Below are 20,125 nucleotides of genomic sequence, written 5' to 3'. Positions count from 1 at the left end.
ATCACTAAACTTTCAAGCATGTCAGATTCTAGTGTTCCACTCTTTGGTTGAAATGAGCTCAGCAGAAGATGAACAATTTCTGAGCAAAGCTTTTAAATTGTCCCATTGTCACTGACATTTAGCCCACAGAGTTTAGTCCACAAAATGAAAATCAAGAATAGTTCAGTGTCTAAAGAGAGTCAGTTATTGATGAATGATCCCAAAAGAAAATAAGAGTGAACAGCAATAATGGAGGAATAATTTCCTCTCAAAATAGGTATTTATTTTTCCTTAAGTAAAATAAAGGGATACTGCAGGGATCAGCAACCTTTGGCACGTGGCCCACAGCCCCCATTGATCTGGAGCGGTGAACCGCAGCCAGTGGGAGCTGCGATCCGCCAAACCTGCAGACGTGGCAGGTAAACAAACCGGTGGGCCGCGTGCCAAAGGTTGCCAATCCCTAGGATACTGGATGCATTTTTTTAAAAAGTATTAAATACTGTATTAAAGAAATACTGTGCTTTCCTGTATTCCTATCTCAAAAACTGGTAAGCGTCAGTGGATTTTTTCTGTATTTGCTATTAATGTAGATAAAATACTTTATATTGTGTATGTTTAATCAAATCTGCATACAACTGTACAATCATATTCTTTAATAGAAATTGATAAGGAACTCAACAGTACTTAAAGGAGTGGTTGAGAACTAAATGGAGGTGAAAAAAAAAGGCTTAAGGCTTGTTTATTAAATTTATATTGCAGAAGACAACAGTGCAAGTCCCTGAAGATGGGCAAAATGAGAGCAAAGATCCCCTTTCTCTACTAATAACTTTCTATCTTATTTGTAAATATTTGATATCTTTTTTGGATGAGATTACAAGTTTGGCTGGTAAAAGTAATAATGTTGATGTAATATACTTAGACTTCTGTAAGAGATCTGACTTGGTACCGCATGACAGTTTGATTAAAAAATCTAAAAAGATACATAATTAACATGACATAAAGGAAATGGATTAAAAGCTGTCTAACTGATAAATCTCAATGTAGTTGTAAACAGGATATCATCTTTGAAAACGTGTTTTTAGTGAGGGCCAGTAAGGATCAGTTCTTGGCCCTATGCTATTTAACATTTTTGTTAAAGACCTGGAAGAAAACATAAAATCATCACTGATAAAGTCTGCAGATGACACAAAAATTAGGGGAGTGGAAAATGATATAGATACAGAGTAATTTGGATTGCATGGTAAACTGGGCATAAGGAAATAATATGCTTTTTAATAAGGCTAAATGTATACATGTAGGAACAAAGAATGGTAGGCACAGTGACAGGGGTGTCCATGCCACACCAGCACTGATGGGGTTAAGGTGCCTCAGAAGGGGCCAATTAACCATATAGGCTGCACCTTGCGGAGTGCCAGGGACTGATAAAGGCTAATTGAAGATGAAACCCAGCTGAGCAGGGGCAGGCTGAGCTTGTATAAAGCCAGGAAGTCTGCAGCAAAAGGGGGCTGTAGGGAGGGAGTCCCTACAGAGAGCTGGGCTGGGCGAGGCGAGGCGAGACCCAGGAAGGAGCAAAAGCCCTGGTATTCTAGCCCTTCAGGAAGGGTTCACCCAGAGGAGTTGCAGGAAGAAAGCCTGTGGAATGCAGAGAAAGAAGAGGCTGAGGGAAAGAGCAGCAAAGGCAGAGATTGTGTAGAGCCTGGCTGCTGATTACAGGGTGTCTGGGCTAAAACCCAGAGTAGCGGGCAGGCCTGGGTTCCCCTACCAACCACTGGGAAAGTGGAATAGACTTGGAATTGGCATGGAGGACTGCCTGTGACAGCATCTGGACAGACTGTCCAGAGGGACTTTAATACCTTGGAAAGGGAAAATGATAGAGGGACCTAGATGGAGGCCAAGTCATGAAGAGAGAGTACTCCTGAGTCCTGGAGAGCAAGAGGGACCCCAAGGCAAGTGAGCAACAGAAAAGGGTGCTAGACTGGATGAGAGCTAATCCCCAGACCCAACCAGAAGGAGGTACCCTAACAGTGAGTAAATCTCTGCTTACACAACAGGGGACCCTATCCTGGGAAGCAATGACTCCAGAAAATATATTGGGGGATTATGGTGGATAATCAGCTGAATATGAGTTCCCAGTGTGACACTGGGGCCAAAAGGGCTATTGTGATTCTTTGATGCATAAACAGGGGAATCTCAAATAGAGGCTATTTTAACTCTGTTTTTGGCAAAGATGCGACGGTTGCTGGAATACTACGTCCAGTTCTCATATCCACAATTCAAGGATGTTGATAAATTGGAGGGGATTCAGAGAAAAGCTACAAGATTGATTACAGAACTAGAAAAAAAGCCTTATAGCGACAGACACAAAGAGCTCAATCATTCAGATTAACAAACAGAAGGTTAATGGGTGACTTGATTATAGTCTGTAGGTACCTACATGGAGAACATGTATTTGATCATGGGCTAACAGAATAACATGATCCAATGGCTGGATCTTGAAGCTAGACAGATTCCTATTGGAAATGTGGTATAAATTTATAACAGAGCAATTAATAATTGGAACAATTTAGTAAGGGTTGTGGTGGACTCTCTCTCCATCACTGGCAATCTTAAAATCAAGATTGGATTTATTTTTTCTAAAAAATAAGCTGTAGGAATTACTTTGAGGCAGTTCTGTGTCCTGTGTTTTATACAGGAGATGGACTAGATGATCCCCACATTCTCTTCTAGCCTTTGACTTAATCTATGAAATCACATTAGGAAGCATTTATCGCAACCTGTGAATTGACTCTTGGAGTTCACCCACAGCCTCAGAATTAGTTCTTCAGCCAACTGTAGACAAGATGCAGAGCTAGTCTGTTCTGTCCCCTCCCACATTCATGGACAGGTTGGGAGTGCGGTTTTCCCTGACTTGAGTTCATAGCCAACTACAGGAACTGCTCTTCCTGATCCTGGTGCAGGAAACTTGACTGGACAGTGGCTCTTCAAGCTTTCTGGTCCTCCTCTTCTCCCACCCAGAGGGCAGCTTCTTAGGTCTTGGGACCACTAGTCTCCACGCCTCATCCCTTTCCAAAAGAGTCATCTTAGGCTGCAAGGATACCCCAGCCCTTCATTACTGAATGACCAAGAGACTAAGAGTGCCTGACCCAGGGAGAGGTGGGTGGGTGAATGAGTAAAGTGACTGGGATGAACAGGTGAGTAAGGAGTGAAATGAATTGATTTGAAGGAGAGAGTTGGGTTTTTGTTCATTTGTGTGGCTTTTTTTTTTAACTGAGATGAAGTAATGGGAGAACTTGTTAAGGGGGTTTGAGAAGGAGGGAGAGACTAAATATGGAGGAATGAGGGTAAAGAGGAGAAGGGAGATGGAAATGGAAGTGCATGAGAAGAAACTGCAAATAGGAGGAAAAGAAGAGGAGCAAACGAAAGGAAGATCAAGGGAGCTGAATATTAAAATTAAAAGTTGGATGTTTAAAATATAGTACCATAAGTACAACCAATGCTGTAAACTGAGCCACAAGTATTTCCTATAAGAGCTTAGAAAGTAAAGATCAGTTACTGATATCTCTCTGTGCCAAAACTGAAATGTCTGTGGATTCTGTTTAGGGACTCCAAAATACTACTTCCACAAGATTTCTGAAATGTTACATATTGCCTGGGCTCTATGAATTTGCCAGTCCAGCCCTGGAGATCCTGCTGTTAATATCACTGAAATAGTTTAGTGATGTATTTTCACTTTCATTTGGTATTCATTTCATGTTAACATGTCTAAGTGATTTCATACCATGTAAGCCCTTTGTCACTGGTGGTCTAGAGTTCCTCTTGGTAAACAATATGTATTTTCATTGTTGGTGGCATCAGAAAAAATCCCACTTCCGTGGTGTCAAAGTAGATGAGTAGCAATTAACATGTTACACATTCTGTTTCTTTCTGACACTGACTGAATTTCAGTATATTAGCATCCAAAATATAACCAATCATATCAAGAGAGGCCTGTGCAATCAAGCTGGCAGACAGCATATGATTGACATAATTTAGCGCCAGATTAAACAATTCATAGCATTTTATCTGAAAACGATTCTGATCTACATCCACAGAAACCATGTGTGTTCTGGTAATTATTGTTTCACTAGTTGAAAACAGTCAAAATGGCATCATGGAAAAATTAAATGCTTTATCTTCAGCCCCCTGCACGCACCCCTTCCTCAACACATCCTTACGTGTTGCAGAAAAGCCAATAAATGCTTAATGAGCCATGTAAAATTGATCTGAACTTTTTTGTTACTCCAAGCACAACCTACCAGATATTATGGTGATGAATGTACCAGAAATACTTTGTATGTTATAATTTTTATATCTTACTCATCCAACAAAACGCACTTCACCTGTGTGAGCTGGTAAGAAAAAACTTGCAAAAAAACTGGCTTACATTACTTTTAAAGAGTTAAACAGGTACACAAATTTAACTGTGACTGTTAAATATAGTAGAAAACTGTGACTATGTCTATACTTGAGCTAAAGGTGAGATTCCCAGCACACACAGACTTACCCATGGTAGCTCTGTCAGTAATTTACCTGATTTTAAGTTCAATCCATTATTACTAACTATAGTATTATCCCATATACCATTCCAAACAATTCTCCCTCACTCTTAGTCTGCATCTACACTTGGAAGAAGGGGTGCGATATCCAGCTTGTATAGATATACCCACACTAGCTTGAGCTAGTGCACTAAAAATAGCAGTGTAGCTGGGGTTGCATGGACAGTGCTGCTTGGGCTAGCTGCCGAAGTACATACCCACGGCGTCCGGGCAGGTACATACTTGGGGCAGCTTGCCTGAGCCACCACTTGTGCGACCCTAGCTACGCTGCTATTTTTAGTGCACTAGCTCCGCTTGAGGTAGTGCTGGTATGTGCTATTTTGACTTCTGAAAATAAAAGCATTAACATTTTAGTATCTGTGACTTTTTTCATATTTGTAAAAAGAATTTTCTTAAAGCTGCAATTTTTTCTATCCTAAGAACTAAAGTAACACTAGAAGCCTTAGTTCAGCTGAAACCTGACAGACATGACAGAATAAGACTTAGTACAAGTAAACATCTATTTTGTATAGATTACTTACATTCTTAACGTCATTTTCATGGTGAAAAATGTATTCGAACAATGCCTATCAGAAGAACATTTAAGATATTATCATGTTTGAAGAAAAACATTAATACCTTATATAAAAAAACACTGTGGGTTCTCAGAATGTAATAATCCCCACTTACTACTCTAAAATAGCAAACACAGTTACACATAACTCTACTGAAACATGAAATGGACTTTGAGTTAGATAAGCAAAATCTACTGGTGTACCGTGTTGCTACGAGACAATTATTTTTACATTCGTAGTACAGTATATGAAATTACTAGGGTTGTCTATAATATTTGGTTTTTGAAAATCCCCCCTCCCCCTTTTTTTTTTTTTTTTTTTTTTTTTTTTTTTTTGAAGTGTCTAATCTAGAAGTGAAAGTGACATTGTGGGGTTTCATGTTTATAGTCCCTCTACTTATGGAAAGACCTTGATCCTGCAAAGAATTACGTACATCCTTAATTTTATGCACTGAGTAGGCTGGAAGTCAATGGAATTTAAGCATAGGCATATGTCTTAAGGACCAGGGCTCAAATTTGTTCAGTTTGAGTGAAAAATGGCTCTTCATATTCAACCATTCTGGAATCTGAAAATCCAGATTTATTTTTTCTCCACGTTTGCACATCATTAGTAAAAAGTTTGCCAAGTTTCAGATGCAGAATCAAAGTCTCTTCTGGATTGTGTATCCTTAGAATGCATCTCAATCTCTACAGCTCTGTTGACTCTGCAGTACTAATAAATATAGATATATTATGGTCAGAAAAATACACAGTCAAGACTGAATATACAGAGGGAAAAGATCTGATTTTTTACAGACATTTTTCTGACCTGAATTGAATTTTAAAGTGAATTTAATGCTGGTGAAAGATATTGGGTTGACCACAATGGAGACTGAAGTCCTCTGTTTATTTACAGAACTGATAGCACACACACTAACACTGCAAAGTCACCTACCATGAAACCTGATATAATATTACTCAGGTACCAATCTTCCTTCTGATCTTATTTATTTTAAAAATATAATTTGCAAAAAATCATTTTTCTAACTGCTGGATGCCAGCAGTGACCAGCTGTTAGTTATTCTGTACACTTCAAACTCGGAGTTAAACCATTAAGTCTATGATCAGAGACATCCAAAATGACACACAATGAGGCAGAGGCTTCAAAATTTAACAATCCCATCAGAACAAGGCTTTTGGGGGAGTGGGATTTCCTCTACCAAAAACAATTTTTATGAATAACTTCTAGAAAAATCAGTTTGGAAGAGGAAAGGGGGGGATTTAAGTCCAGAATAAATAAGTTCATTTTTTTTATTTTGACATTAGGCATGTTCAAGAAAATTCTGACAAGTGTAAAAAGCCATAACTTTTTAGAAATGGCCATGATCAACATACGAAACACCTGCTAATAGGAAACTTTCTAAGACTAAGCTCTTATTGCTCGAAATCTATTTTACAAGAACCTCAGTGATGTTGAATGTTAAAGCCCTCAGCCTTAAAGTAACAGGAGAAGGAAGGGTTTTACAAATTCCAGATCTTAATCATTGCAGAAGAGGATACCATTTCCGTAAATTCAAGTTAGTCAAATATAGACTATAGGTTTCCTTGGGAGGGGAAAAAGTGCCCTGTTTGTCCAAGATATCAAGCCTCTTCAGAACCCCAAACTGAGAACTAACAAGCCTTCCAGGGCCTTCCATGACTGATTTGCTAGCTTCCTTTCCCTTAGAACAAATTCTTAAACGATTAACCCTATGGAAATTAAAGAATTGCTAATGAATTGTCATGGCCGATGGGAAAAGACTCAACTTTTAGTTTTAAAGACTCAACTTTAGTCTGCAGAAGAGAAGAATGAGGGGGGATTTGATAGCTGCTTTCAACTACCTGAGAGGTGGTTCCAGAGAGGATGGTTTTAGACTATTCTCAGTGGTAGAAGAGGACAGGACAAGGAGTAATGGTCTCAAGTTGCAGTGGGGGAGGTTTAGGTTGGATATTAGGAAAAACTTTTTCACTAGGAGGGTGGTAAAACACTGGAATGCGTTACCTAGAGAGGTGGTAGAATCTCCTTCCTTGGAAGTTTTTAAGGTCAGGCTTGACAAAGCCCTGGCTGGGATGATTTGATTGGGGATTGGTCCTGCTTTGAGCAGGGGGTTGGACTAGATGACGACCTGAGGTCCCTTCCAACCCTGATATTCTATGATTCTAACTTACTTTCTCCTCCTACTTTTGTCTAGAGAGGGATATCTCTAACTCCAAAAGGAAGCAAAGAATATATTCAGAAACTCCATGGTATCTTCCAGTGCCTTGTCTTAGGCTTTTATCCCAAATACTAGACACTTATCAATATCAATTCTTTATCAACAAACAGCTAGCAGAAGAAAAGCCAAATTATTGGTGGTAATGAAGAAAATTCTGAATGTATTGTGTTCAGATGCAACAGTATGAGGTGTGTTATTGCAGTAGCATCCAAAGTTCCCAGTCTGGCTTGGGTCCAATTTGTGCTAGAAACTGTATCAATAAATAGTTTGATAATTTGTCAGTTGGCAACTGGTTTGGACTCCCAAAAAATCCTTGACAAAGCCCAGCAGAAGAGACAGCTAAGGAAATAAGTAGCCATTTTGCCTCTCATCATATCTAAGATACAACACACAGTTAAGAATAAACAGTCAATATTTATCCTGGCAAAAATTTCATAGTGGGATGCCACAAGGTTCCCTATTAGGACTAAGTAGTGAGGTGGCAAAATATGCAGATGACTATTTATTTATGTTCTTCAAGACTGTGAAGAACACTGAAACCTGACCAACCTAGGTGAACAGGCAAACCGATGGCAGATGAAATTAAGTTCTGATAAATGCAACACAAAGCACCCCGGAGGGAATAATTTGAACTACTCACATCTTAGTGGGTTCTAAATTAATTGAAACAAATCACAAAAAGATCTGGGTATCACCTAAAGAAAGCTCAATGTCATCTTCTGCTCAATATAGAGCAGTGGTCAAAAAAAGGTAAATAAATTTAAGATGTATAAGGAATGGGAAGATGAACACTGAAAATGCTATTATATAAATCAATAGTATGCCCTCCCCTGCAATACAGAGTTTGGTTCTAGTTACCCTATCAAATAAATAAATAAAATAAAAGCAAAGTGGGGCTTCAGAAATGGGCAAAGAGAATGATTAGAGGCATGGGAAAAAAACATTCTATAGAAAGGTGATTAAGAGCAAACATGGTAAGAGATATATAAATTAATTAATGGTATAGAAAAGGTAGATAAGTCACTAATTATCTCCTCTCATAATACAAAACAAGGAAACATTCAATGAAAGTGAAAAGTACCATACCTAAAACTGAAAAGTAAACATTTTCTTGTATGATTGGCCTGTGATATTCCCCCAAGATGATATTGAGGCCTAAAATGTAACAGGATTTAGTAAGATTGGACACGTATATGGATAAGAATATTTAGAATGTCAATAAAAAAAGAGGACTTGTGGCACCTTGGAGACTAACAAATTTATCTGAGCATAAGCTTTCGTGAGCTACAGCTCACTTCATCGGATGCATTCAGTGGAAAATACAGTGGGGAGATTTATATACACAGAGAACATGAAACAATGAGCGATCAGGTAAGGTGAGCTATCACCAGCAGGAGAGCTGGGATGGGGGAGAACCTTTTGTAGTGATAATCAAGGTGGGCCATTTCCAGCACTTGACTGCTGGTAATAGCTCACCTTACCTGATCACTCTCCTTACAGTGTGTATGGTAACACCCATTGTTTCATGTTCTCTGTGTATATAAATCTCCCCACTGTATTTTCCACTGAATGCATCCGATGAAGTGAGCTGTAGCTCACGAAAGCTTATGCTCAAATAAATTGGTTAGTCTCTAAGGTGCCACAAGTGCTCCTTTTCTTTTTGCGGATACAGACTAACACGGCTGCTACTCTGAAACCTAGAATTTCAATAGTAAATCTTCATTTAAAAACAAATTTTGAAAGGGATATAAATCCTCCTGCTTCACAACACAAATCAACCTCTAGGTAATGAAAATTAGAAGGAACCTTTCCTTGTATACAGTTAAGGAATACTCTGTCTCCTATATAAAGAAAAGGAGTACTTGTGGCACCTTAGAGACTAACCAATTTATTTGAGCATAAGCTTTCGTGAGTTACAGCTCACTTCATCGGATGCATACTGTGGAAAATACAGAAGATGTTTTTATACACACAAACCATGAAAAAATGGGTGTTTATCACTACAAAAGAGTAGGGTGGGGGGAGAGAAAACCTTTTGTAGTGATAAACACCCATTTTTTCATGGTTTGTGTGTATAAAAACATCTTCTGTATTTTCCACAGTATGCATCCGATGAAGTGAGCTGTAACTCACGAAAGCTTATGCTCAAATAAATTGGTTAGTCGCTAAGGTGCCACAAGTACTCCTTTTCTTTTTGCGAATACAGATTAACACGGCTGTTACTCTGAAATCTGTCTCCTATATGGCTTCTTGCATCTTACTCTGAAATCAGAGGGGTAGCCGTGTTAGTCTGTATCCACAAAAACAAAGAGGAGTCTGGTAGCACCTTAAAGAGTAACAGATTTATTTGGGCATAAGATTTCGTGGGTAAAAAACCCACTTCTTCAGATCCATGCATCTGAAGAAATGTGTTTTTTACCCACAAAAGCTTATGCCCAAATACATTTGTTAGTCTTGAGGAGTCTGGTGGCACCTTAGTTTTTTACTCAGAAATAATTGCTGCTGGCCACTGTTGGAAAGAGGATATGGGATTAGATGGATCATATGGTGTAGTATGGCCATTCCTATATTTTAAAACACATAAGAAGACATGGTCCATGCCATGAAAAGTTTATAATTTAAAGTGAGTTTCACAAACAAAGGAGAGAAGGGGAAATATAGGGAGGGCAAGCATAAGGTTGCATAAGAATGGCTATACTGGGTCAGACCAAAGGTCCATCTCGCCCAGTATCCTGTCTTCCAACAGTGACCAATGCCAGCTGCCCCAGAAGGACTGAACAAAACAGGTAATCATTGAGTGTTCCATCCCGTCGCCCATTCCCAGTTTCTGGCAAACAGAGGCCAGGTACACCATCCCTGCACGTCCCAGCTAACAGCCATTGATGGACCTATTCTCCATGAACTTATCTAGTTCTTTTTGAACACTATTATAGTCTTGGCCTTCATAACATCCTCTGGCAAGGAGTTCCACAGGTTTACTGCACATTGTGTGAAGAAATACTTCCTTTTGTTTGTTTTAAACCTGCTGCCTATTAATTTCATTTGGTGACCCCTAGTTCTTGTGTTATGAGAAGTAGTAAACAACGCTTCCTTATTTACTTTCTCCACACCAGTCATGATTTTGTAGACCTCTCTCATATCCCACTTTAGTTATCCCTTTTCCAAGCTGAAAAGTCCCAGTCTTAATCTCTCCTCATACAGAAGCCGTTCCAAACCCCTAATCATTTCTTTTCTGAATCTTTTCCAATTCCAATAGATCTCTTTTGAGATGGGGCAACCACATCTGCACGCAGTATTCAAGATGTGGTGCGTACCATGGATTTATATAGAGGCAATATGATATTTTCCGTTTTATTATCTATCCCTTTCTTAATGATGCCCAACATTCTGTTCACTTTTTTGACTGCTGCTGCACATTGGGTGGATGTTTTCAGAGAAGTATCCAGAATGACTCCAAGATCTTTCTTGAATGGTAACAGCTAATATAGACCCATTATTTTATATGTATAGTTGTGGTTGTTTTCTCATGTGCACTACTTTGTATTTATAAACATACAATTTCATTTGCCATTTTGTTGCCCAATCACCCAGTTTTGTGAGATCCTTTTGTAGCTCTTTGCAGTCTGCTTAGGACTTAACTATCTTAGTAATTTTGTATCATGTGCAAATTTTGCCACCTCACTGTTTACCCCTTTTTCCAGAACATTTAAGAATATGTTGAACAGGACTGGTCCCAGTACAGATCCCTGGGGGACATCATTATTTACTTCTCTCCATTCTGAAAACGGAAAATTTATTCCTACCCTCTTTTATCCAGTTACCAATCCATGAGAGGACTTTCCCTCATATCCCATGATAGCTTACTTTGCTTAAAAGCCTTTGGTGAGGGACCTTGTAAAAGGCTTTCTGAAAATCTAAGTATAGTATATCCAACGGATCCCCCTTGTCAACATGCTTGTTTGCCTCCTCAAAGAATTCAAGTAGATTTGTTAGGCATGATTTCCCTTTACAAAAGCCATATTGACTCTTCCCCAACAAATTATGATCATCTAGGGGTGTCTCAATTTTGTTCTTTACTATAGGTTCAACAAGTTTGTCCAGTACTGAAGTCAGGCTTACGGGCCTGTAATTGCCAGGATCACCTCTGGAGCCCTTTCTAAAAACTGGCTTCACATTAGCTATCCTCCAGTCATTTGGTATAGAAGCGGATTTAAGTGATAGGTTACAAACTACAGTTAGTAGTTCTGCAATTTCACATTTGAGTTTCTTCAGAACTCTTGAGTGAATACCATCCGGTCCTGGTGACTTATTACTGTTTACTTCAGGGGTTTTCACAATACATTTTTTGGTGGCCTCAGAGTGTGCCCACCAACTCTTGCTGGTGGCCGCTACGACAATTTTTCTTAAAATAATTAACTTTAGGAAAAACAAATAAATATACATGTCCAAATCATTATATTTATACAGTTTTTTTGTTTGCAGACTCAATAATAAAAATAATGTACAGTTCTCTATTCTTTACTGGACCTAAACCGAATAGAAACACAAATAAGGTGCTTTTCACATTCTTTTCTTTTTTTGTTGTTTCTTTTGTTTTTGGTTGCCTTTTTAAAAAGACTTGCTAGCTAGAAAGTCTGCTGCTGCGAAAAGTAATATTGGTATGTTTGTTAATATCACTTTTCATAGCAAACTTCCTAGCTAGCTGGGAGGCTGTGAAAAGTAATATTAACAACTGTACAAATATCAATTTTCACAGCAGACTTACTCAGACCTGGCAAGCAGGGGACAAAGCCTGGATGGGGAAGTGGGTAGGGAGACAGTGGGGGAGGGCCAGGGGCAATGGGGGGGGCAGTGAACCCAGGGTCCAGGGCTGGAGCCTGCCACCACACAGCTGGAGCCCAGGGCTGGAGGAGGCTGTGGGGGCCAGGGACAATGGTGGGGTTGAGCCCAGAGCTGGCACCTGCCACCGTGTGACTGGGGTCCAGGGCCAGAGCCCAAAGTCCCATGACTGGAGCCTGCCACCCGCCGCCCTAGGCTGAAGCCGAAACCCAACCGTCACCACCCCCGGGAAGGTGTGAAACTCATTGGCTGCATGCTCATCCAGCGTTTGTGGCTCCAGATGGGGGGAGGGCCCAACCCCTTCTGGTGGTCCTGGGGGAGAGGTACTGCTTTGCACCCCTGCCCCAGTCACTGCCCAGGAGGCTGTGGTTGCAAGAAAAGCCCCTGGTGGCTGCATGTGGCCATGGTGGCCGCATTTGAGAAATGCTTTTTTAGTTTATCAATTTGTTCCAAAACCACCTCTGACACCTCAATCTGGTACAGTTCCTCAGATTTGTCAGCTACAAAGAATGGCTCAGGTTTGGGAATCTCCCTCACATCCTCAGCCATGAAGACTAATGCAAAGAATTAATTTAATTTCTCCGTAACGGCCTTATCATCCTTGAGTGTTTCTTTAGCATCTTGTTTCAGAGTAGCAGTCGTGTTAGTCTGTGTTCGCAAAAAGAAAAGGAGTACTTGTGGCACCTTAGAGACTAACAAATTTATTTGAGCATAAGCTTTCGTGAGCTACAGCTCACTTCATCGGATGCATTCAGTGGAAAAAGCATCTTGATCGTCCAGTGGCCCCACTGGTTGTTTAGCAGGCTTCCTGCTTCTGAGGTACTTACAATTTCTTTTGCTATTACTTTTTGAGTCTTTGGATAGCTGTTCTTCAAATTATTTTTTGGCTTTCCTAATTACATTTTTACACTTCATTTTCCAGAGTTTATGCTCTGTTCTATTTTCCTCACTAGGATTTAACTTCCATTTTTTAAAAGGATGCCTTTTTGTCTCTCATTACTTCTTTTACTTTGTTGTTTAGTCACGGTAGCACTTTTTTGGTTCTCTTACTATGTTTTTTTAATTTGGGGTATACATTTAATTGAGCCTCTATTATGGTGTCTTTAAAAAGTTTCCATGCAGCTTGCAGGGATTTCACTTTTGGCACTGTACCTTTTTAATTTCTGTTTAACTAACTTCCTCATTTTTGTGTAGTCCCCCTTTCTGAAATTAAATGCTACAGTGTTAGGCTGCTGTGGTGTTTTCCCCACCACAGGGATGTTTAAATTTAATCATATTATGGTCACCATTACAGAGCAGTCCACCTATAGTCACACCTTGGACCAGATCCTGTGCTCCGCTTAGAACTAAATCAAGAATTGCCTCTCCTCTTATGGGTTCCAGGACTAGCTGCCCCAAGAAGCAGTCATTTAAGGTGTCAAGAAATGTCTCTGCATCTCGTCCTGAGGTGCTATGTATGCAGTCAATATGGGGATAGTTGAAATCCCCCATTATTACTGTGTGCTTTTTGTTTTGTATGTTAGCCTTCCTAATCTCCCTGAGCATTATCACTAATGACTAATAGTAATCTCCCAGTCACTATCACTATCCTGGTCAGGTGGTCGGTAATATATCCCTACTGCTATATTCTTATTATTAGAGCATGGAATTACTATCCATAGAGATTCTATGATACAGTTTGGTTCATTTAACATTTTTACTTCACATAGTTACACAGCTATGTGAACTTAGTGGTTGAGATTTATTATCTCTTTGCACATTGGAGAGGTGATAGCGCAGAGAGTTTTACAGCTTTAAGCAACAATCCTTAACACAAAATGAAATGAGGATCTTAAAACTTCATCATGCTTTGGCTTTAGACTCAATGCTGTCTTCTCCTTAAAAATAATAAATTGTAAAATCCACAAAGCTGCACATTTTAACTCGTCTTACTTTCTGTAAGAAATATTAATGTCATATTATGTTAGCTTTCTAACATTGATAATTGTACTTGCTCCTTGTGGATGTGTCTAGTAAGATTCATTAGCCTAAGCCCCTTCTGAGCTGAAAGTGATGATTCACTTCAGCTTTTGAAAAAATGCTAAGTTTTCAAGACCGATGCTGTTTAAAAAATGTATGCATGTGTTTGCATGCGTGGATGTGGATCACAAACTAAATATGAGTCGTCAATGTAATGCTGTTGCAAAAATAGCAAACATCATTCTGGAATGTACTAGCAGGAGAGTTGTAAGCAAGACAGAAATTATTCTTCCACTCTACTCAGCACGGAGAAGGCCTCCACTAGAGTATTGTGTCCAGTTCTGGATATCACACTTTAGGAAAGATGTGAACAGATTGGAGAAAGTCCAGAGGAGAGCAACAAAAATCAAAGGTCTAGAAAACATGACTTATGAGGAAAGACCAAAAAAACCTGAGTTTGTTTCTTCTAGAGAAGAAGACTGAAGGGGGACATAATAATATTCAAGTACGTAAAAGCTTGTTCTAAAGAGAAGGGTGATAAACTGTTCTTTGACTATTGAGGATAGGACAAGAAGTAATGGGCTTTAATTGCAGCAAGAGAGAATTAGATATTATGAAAAACTTTCTAATGGTAAGGGGAGTTAGTTAATCATTGAACAATTTACCTAGGCAGGTTGTAAAATCTCAATCAGAAGATTTTAAAAACAGGTTAGACAAATACCTCGAGGTGGTCTAGACAATACTTAATCCTGCCTCAGTGCAGGTATTGAAATAATGACCTACGGAGAACCCTTCCAGTCCTACATTTCTTACTCCTGGGAGAATTCTGCGCCACCGTGCATGTGCAGAATTTAGGTCCCCTACAGATTTCTTTACTTCACAGAAAAATGACTTTCTGAGGGGAAAGCAAAGGGAAGCCACAAGAGCGGTCATGTGTCCCTTCCCAGAAGCATGTTTTGGGTGTCCAGGGCAGCTGGCAGTTAGGTAAATCACTATGGGGCAGGACTGGGGAAGACCTGGCTAGTGGTTTCTACCATGCACCGGGCTCAGCTGCTAGTCCTGACTGGGCTGGGGAGGACGGGACTTCCTCTTCCCCTGCACAGCATCCAGGGCTGTGTCAGACTCACCCCCAGATTTTTCCCCTGGCTGTAGGAAGCTCTGAAAATTCTCCCCTCCCTCGTGCTTCCTGCACCCATAGCTCCTCAGCTGCAGGAGGAGGAATCACTGTACAGGGAGCTGCTCCCCCATCCGCCCAACCCCTTTGCATCCAGATCCCCTCAAACCGTCACAGCTCTCTGCTGCACCCAGAACCCCTCCTGAGGAGCCCCACTCCCCCTGCACCTGAACCGCCCTGATGAGCCACCTGCACCTGGATCCCCATCCCACTGAGCCCTACTTCCCTAGCATCTGGATCCCCCACATTGAGCCCTCCACACCCAGACTCCCCCCACCCTCCCAAACTACCTTCACCTTGACCCCCCTGAAGAGTCCCATTACCGTTGCACCCAGAACCCTCCAACAAGGCCCTGTGCATCCAGATCCCCCACTGAGCCATCCGCACACAGATTGCCCCCAAAAGAACCCTCTCAACCCACATTTGGATCCTCCCACACTAAGTCCCTCCACACTTGGATCGTGCCTTGCTGAGCCTGCCTGCCCACACCTGGTATGGAGGGGAAGGGCTCTGGGGTGTTTCTGGGGCAGGCCCAGTCCTTGCGCTGTGTCAGGGTTGGGTACAGCCTCACTGCTGAGTCTGATCTCCCACCTCTCTGCAGCCAGTAGCCTGTGATCCCCACTGCAATTCTGGAGCTTCCACATTTATCTGACAAATAAAATTTGCAGAATTTTAAAATATTATGCGCAGAATTTTTAATTTTTTTGTTGCAGAATGCCCTCAGGAGTAAAAATTTCTATGGCATTTTCTATGATTTTCTATGGCATATTATTACTGCAACTGAAGGTGTCAATCTGGAATGTGAGTATGCAAGCAACCTAACTATCCATCTGCATGCAGAGTTTCCAAATCTGCACATTTAGTTGCAGTACACACATTTGCATACAGAACACCATCTGATTGATTAAAAAATCTGTCACATTTTAATGAAGTTTTTGTTTAAGTGCCTTAAGCTTAGAAGAAAAGAGGATTCAGAGTTCAGGAGAAATCCTCACCTATCTAGGCTTCAGGAATCGCCCACATATTCCTCTTTAAGACCTTTATAAAGATAGGGTTTGTTTTTGTATAACAATGTACCAATATGTGTGTATTAACTACAGTCCTAGATAGGCTGACTGCCATTAACAGATTTAAAGGCAGATGTGCAATGCTCACGACTGTATGTCTCAAAAAAGGGACTTCCACCTCTAAGTTACTAGTCAAATACAGCTCAGGTCAGAAGAGAATCAGCCCATCTGATAGCCTTTCAGTGGCCTATGCAAAGTGAACTGTGGCTATCAGTCCACTTCCTTGTGGGCAGGTATCCACATAAAGACATCAACTCAACTGGCACTCTCGTAAAGAGACACAATTGAGAGGTCACCCAATGATAAAACATGAAACAAAATCATCTTTGCATCTTTCAGGTAAGGACTGAGTTACATTTGTGAGGGAAGGCACACTGATACACTTGTTGTGTTGGTAGAGGACTTCAGTTTCTCTTGCTGTCAATCATGAGAACTAAACAGACTAAAAAAATTATGAGCACTAATGCTCGTGGAAAAACAGATCTAATACGAAAAAGGGAAGTAAGTCATGCTTTGAAAGCGAAGGAAAAAATCCAAACATTTTAAATCTTTTTTAGATTAACAGTGTAGACTTTTATTCATACTCCAAATTCATCCACAAAATTCTCTTCCGAACAAGGTATTTTATTGCCTTTTGTCTGTCTTGTATGCATGGTTCAAAATCCATTAGCTGATGTAATATTTCTTGAAAGTAACTGAATGTTCTATCACCATAACATAATAATGGCTTATGTTCGTTCAATGCCTCGTTTTAAACTTTGATTCAGTATTACCTCTTCACAAACGTTTTCCAGTCTGGGTCACACTGCTAATATTTGTGGACCTAGCATAAATATACCTTAAAATAACGTCAATTCTGTAAACTGAAAAAACATTACGTTTTCTCACTTTAAGATTACAAGTTTAAGGAATTTAATGTCATCTTTATAATAGCATAGAATGGATATGTGGACTGTAATTATTCCCATTTATTTCTTTTCAAAGGAGATCTATTAGAACAAACAGCATTATAAAAATATACTGAGGGTACGTGCACACCTGTGGTCTCAGATTCTGGAGTGTCTATTTTGAGTCTGGCAACCTATGTAGAAGATACATTGGCCTTACTATGTTAGGCTGCCACCCACATACAACCTTCTGCAGTTAGAAGTTATGCAGCTTGGATCAGGAGGGAGGGAATGAGCTTCTGTAAATGAATTGCTGATATCCTGTACTGGACCCGTCCATCTCCCCTTACTGGGGTTGAACAGCCTGTTGGAGTTTCTTAATCTTAGATCTTGAAAGGGAAGGAGAGAGAACCAAGAAGAATATATTGGTGAGAGGTCTTCCAGCTCCATCCATTGGGGCATAACAGGGGAAAGACCTAATGTTTTCTTGAAGTCCTTAGGACCCTCCCTCTTATGACTGCAATTTCTTCAGACATGGTTGGCTGGAGAAACAGGTGAGGCTTTAGTTTGAACAGCCTTTGCTACTTTTCCTGATGGACACAAAGATGTCAGAGTACATTTGTGTCCAAGTACAATGTCTGTGCTCACACAGATCGTGTCTTGTTTGTTTAAAAAAAAAAAAAAAAAAGCCTTCCGCATCTAAAGGAGGTGGGGGGGAAAAATAGCTGACCCCATATTAGGACAATTGAGGTTCTAAATACTGCTGCTGGACACTTCATTTCTGGATTTATAAGACAAGCCTATTTCCCGAAACCCAATTTACCACAATATTGGGGATTTGAGGATTGTTAGCATTGAGAAATACCTAATGCAATGTGTTAGTACTGCTAACAAGAGAGTACTTCCTTCTCTGAGTAGCGAACAGACTCCTCAGCTGCTGGACCTTGAAAGACTATGGCACTCCCTTAGTCCAGCAGCTGTGGAGGAAATATTAGGCTGGAAAGGGTCCTAAAAATCTAGAAGATGAGAGAGACTAATGGTAAATTAACACTGAAGTGATATTAAATATAGCAGAACATTGACCAAAATAGTCACATACCTTTGCTAACTTTGGTTTTTGAGCATATTTTGCTAAATTCAATCTAGACAAGTTTATGAAAGGACCCTCTGGATTTGTGAGCATAGAGGCCTGAAAAAAAAAGTGTTAAACAGAATGAACCCATTACACTATACAAATACATTTCAAATATCAGTTGAAAAAAACTAATGGAAAAAAATGTAAATTATAACTGTAGAGTATGTTAAAAAAGGCTTTTTTTGCAAAGACTTGGGAAGAACTGGTTATATACATATATAGCAGGAGTTCAACAACAATTTTTGCCTACCAAAAAAACCCAGGTTTACATTATGTCTTCAAGCCAGACACACTATTGGTGATTTCACTAACACAGCATAAATTAGCCAGATTTAATCTTAGTAACTCACTGGTGATTTTAAAGAAACTATTGCTCTCTAACAGTGGGGAAAAAAAGAAAAAAAAAAAAGTGGAAAACTTGGAGAGGGCTCCATCCTGCTTCTGTTGAAGCAGTTTTCTTCATGGAGTTCAGTGAGTGAAGAATCAGGAAATTTTGTGAAATTTTATGCATATTTAAACACAAGTAAGGTTTGATAGCATTTTATTCAATTTTTTTAAATATAGAGCTTGGCTATCTACTTCATATTACTTGAGCTAACTTTCCCAAGTTTGATTTTTTTCAGACATAATTTTTAAGCTCAACTACACCATCGCAGAAGGGAAAGCCATCCTTCACAGTAGTAAAGCCAAGTCACTCACCGTTCCTAGTCTGACACATCTTCCAGAAGCACTAGTAATTGGGCGAGCAGTATGAGCGGTTCTAGGAGTTCTTATAGCCTGTTCCATAGTGCCTGGTCGTCCACTTTGTGTGCTGGGTCGCACAAACCCTGTAACAGGTCTTCCTGACTGAGTCACTGGCCTAAATCGAATCAACAAATATTAAAATGAAGAGCAGATGAGGGAAATGTGTTCATAGAATCATAGAGATGTAGAGCTGGAAGGGACCTTGAGCTCTTCTACTCTAGCTTCCTGGCCTGAGGAAGGACCAAGTAAACTTTGTCCATCCCTGACAGGTGTTAGTCTAAACTATTCTTAGAAACTTCCAAGGATAGGGATTCCACAACCTCCCTTAGAAGTCTATTCCAGAGCTTAATTACTCTTAGTTAGAAAATTTTTCCTAATATCTAACCTAAATCTTCCCTGCTGCAAATTATGCAAATTCTTGTCCTATCTGCTGTGGACATTGAAAACAATTGATTACTATCAACTTTACAACAGCCCTTTTCATATTTGAAGACTTATCAGATCCTCCCTCAGTCTTCTTTTCTCAAGACTAAACGTGCCGAGTTTTTATTCCTGTCTTCATACATCAGGTTTTCTAAACCTTTTATCATTTTTGTTGCTGTCCTCTGGACTTTCTCTAATTTGTTTCCAGTTTTCTTAAAGCGTGGTGCCCAGAACTCAATATGCTACTCCAGCTGAGGCCTCACCAGTGCTGAGCAGAGTGGGATAATTACCTCCTATGTCTTACACAGGAGGTAATGAATACATCCTAGATGATATTAACCTTTTTCACAACTGCATCACACTGGCTCAAAATCAATTTGTGATCCATTTTAACCCACAGATCCTTTACAGCAGTACTATTGTAGTTTTGTATTTGATTTTTTTTGTTTGTTTGTAAGTGTAGTACTTGCACTTGTCTTTATTGAATTTCATCTTGTTGTTCTAAGATCAATTCTCAAGGTTGTTTTGAATGCTAA

General features: G+C 39.9%; 1 protein-coding gene and 1 long non-coding RNA gene across 4 annotated transcripts in view; one reads left to right on the top strand and one right to left on the bottom strand.

The window, feature by feature from the left end:
• Positions 1-20,125, bottom strand: part of TTC8 (tetratricopeptide repeat domain 8) — a 64,202-nt gene that overhangs the window by 22,186 nt on the left and 21,891 nt on the right. For all 3 annotated transcript variants that reach the window (XM_043547828.1, XM_007055927.4, XM_007055926.4), the window contains 3 exons: positions 19,122-19,281; positions 18,387-18,476; positions 5,096-5,140 (listed from right to left, as the gene is read on the bottom strand). In XM_043547828.1, the coding sequence (XP_043403763.1) occupies positions 5,096-5,140; positions 18,387-18,476; positions 19,122-19,281 (295 nt within the window). The remainder of the gene's footprint in view (positions 1-5,095; positions 5,141-18,386; positions 18,477-19,121; positions 19,282-20,125) is intronic.
• On the top strand, positions 1,480-3,537 carry LOC122466097. The gene is made up of 2 exons (XR_006291360.1): positions 1,480-2,003; positions 2,672-3,537. It is a non-coding gene; the product is annotated as an uncharacterized LOC122466097 (long non-coding RNA).

Source organism: Chelonia mydas, chromosome 6 (assembly GCF_015237465.2).
Source record: "Chelonia mydas isolate rCheMyd1 chromosome 6, rCheMyd1.pri.v2, whole genome shotgun sequence".
NCBI lineage: Eukaryota > Metazoa > Chordata > Testudines > Cheloniidae > Chelonia > Chelonia mydas.
The sequence above is the reverse complement of the archived record's forward strand: the minus strand, read 5'-3'. Positions and strand labels throughout refer to the sequence as shown.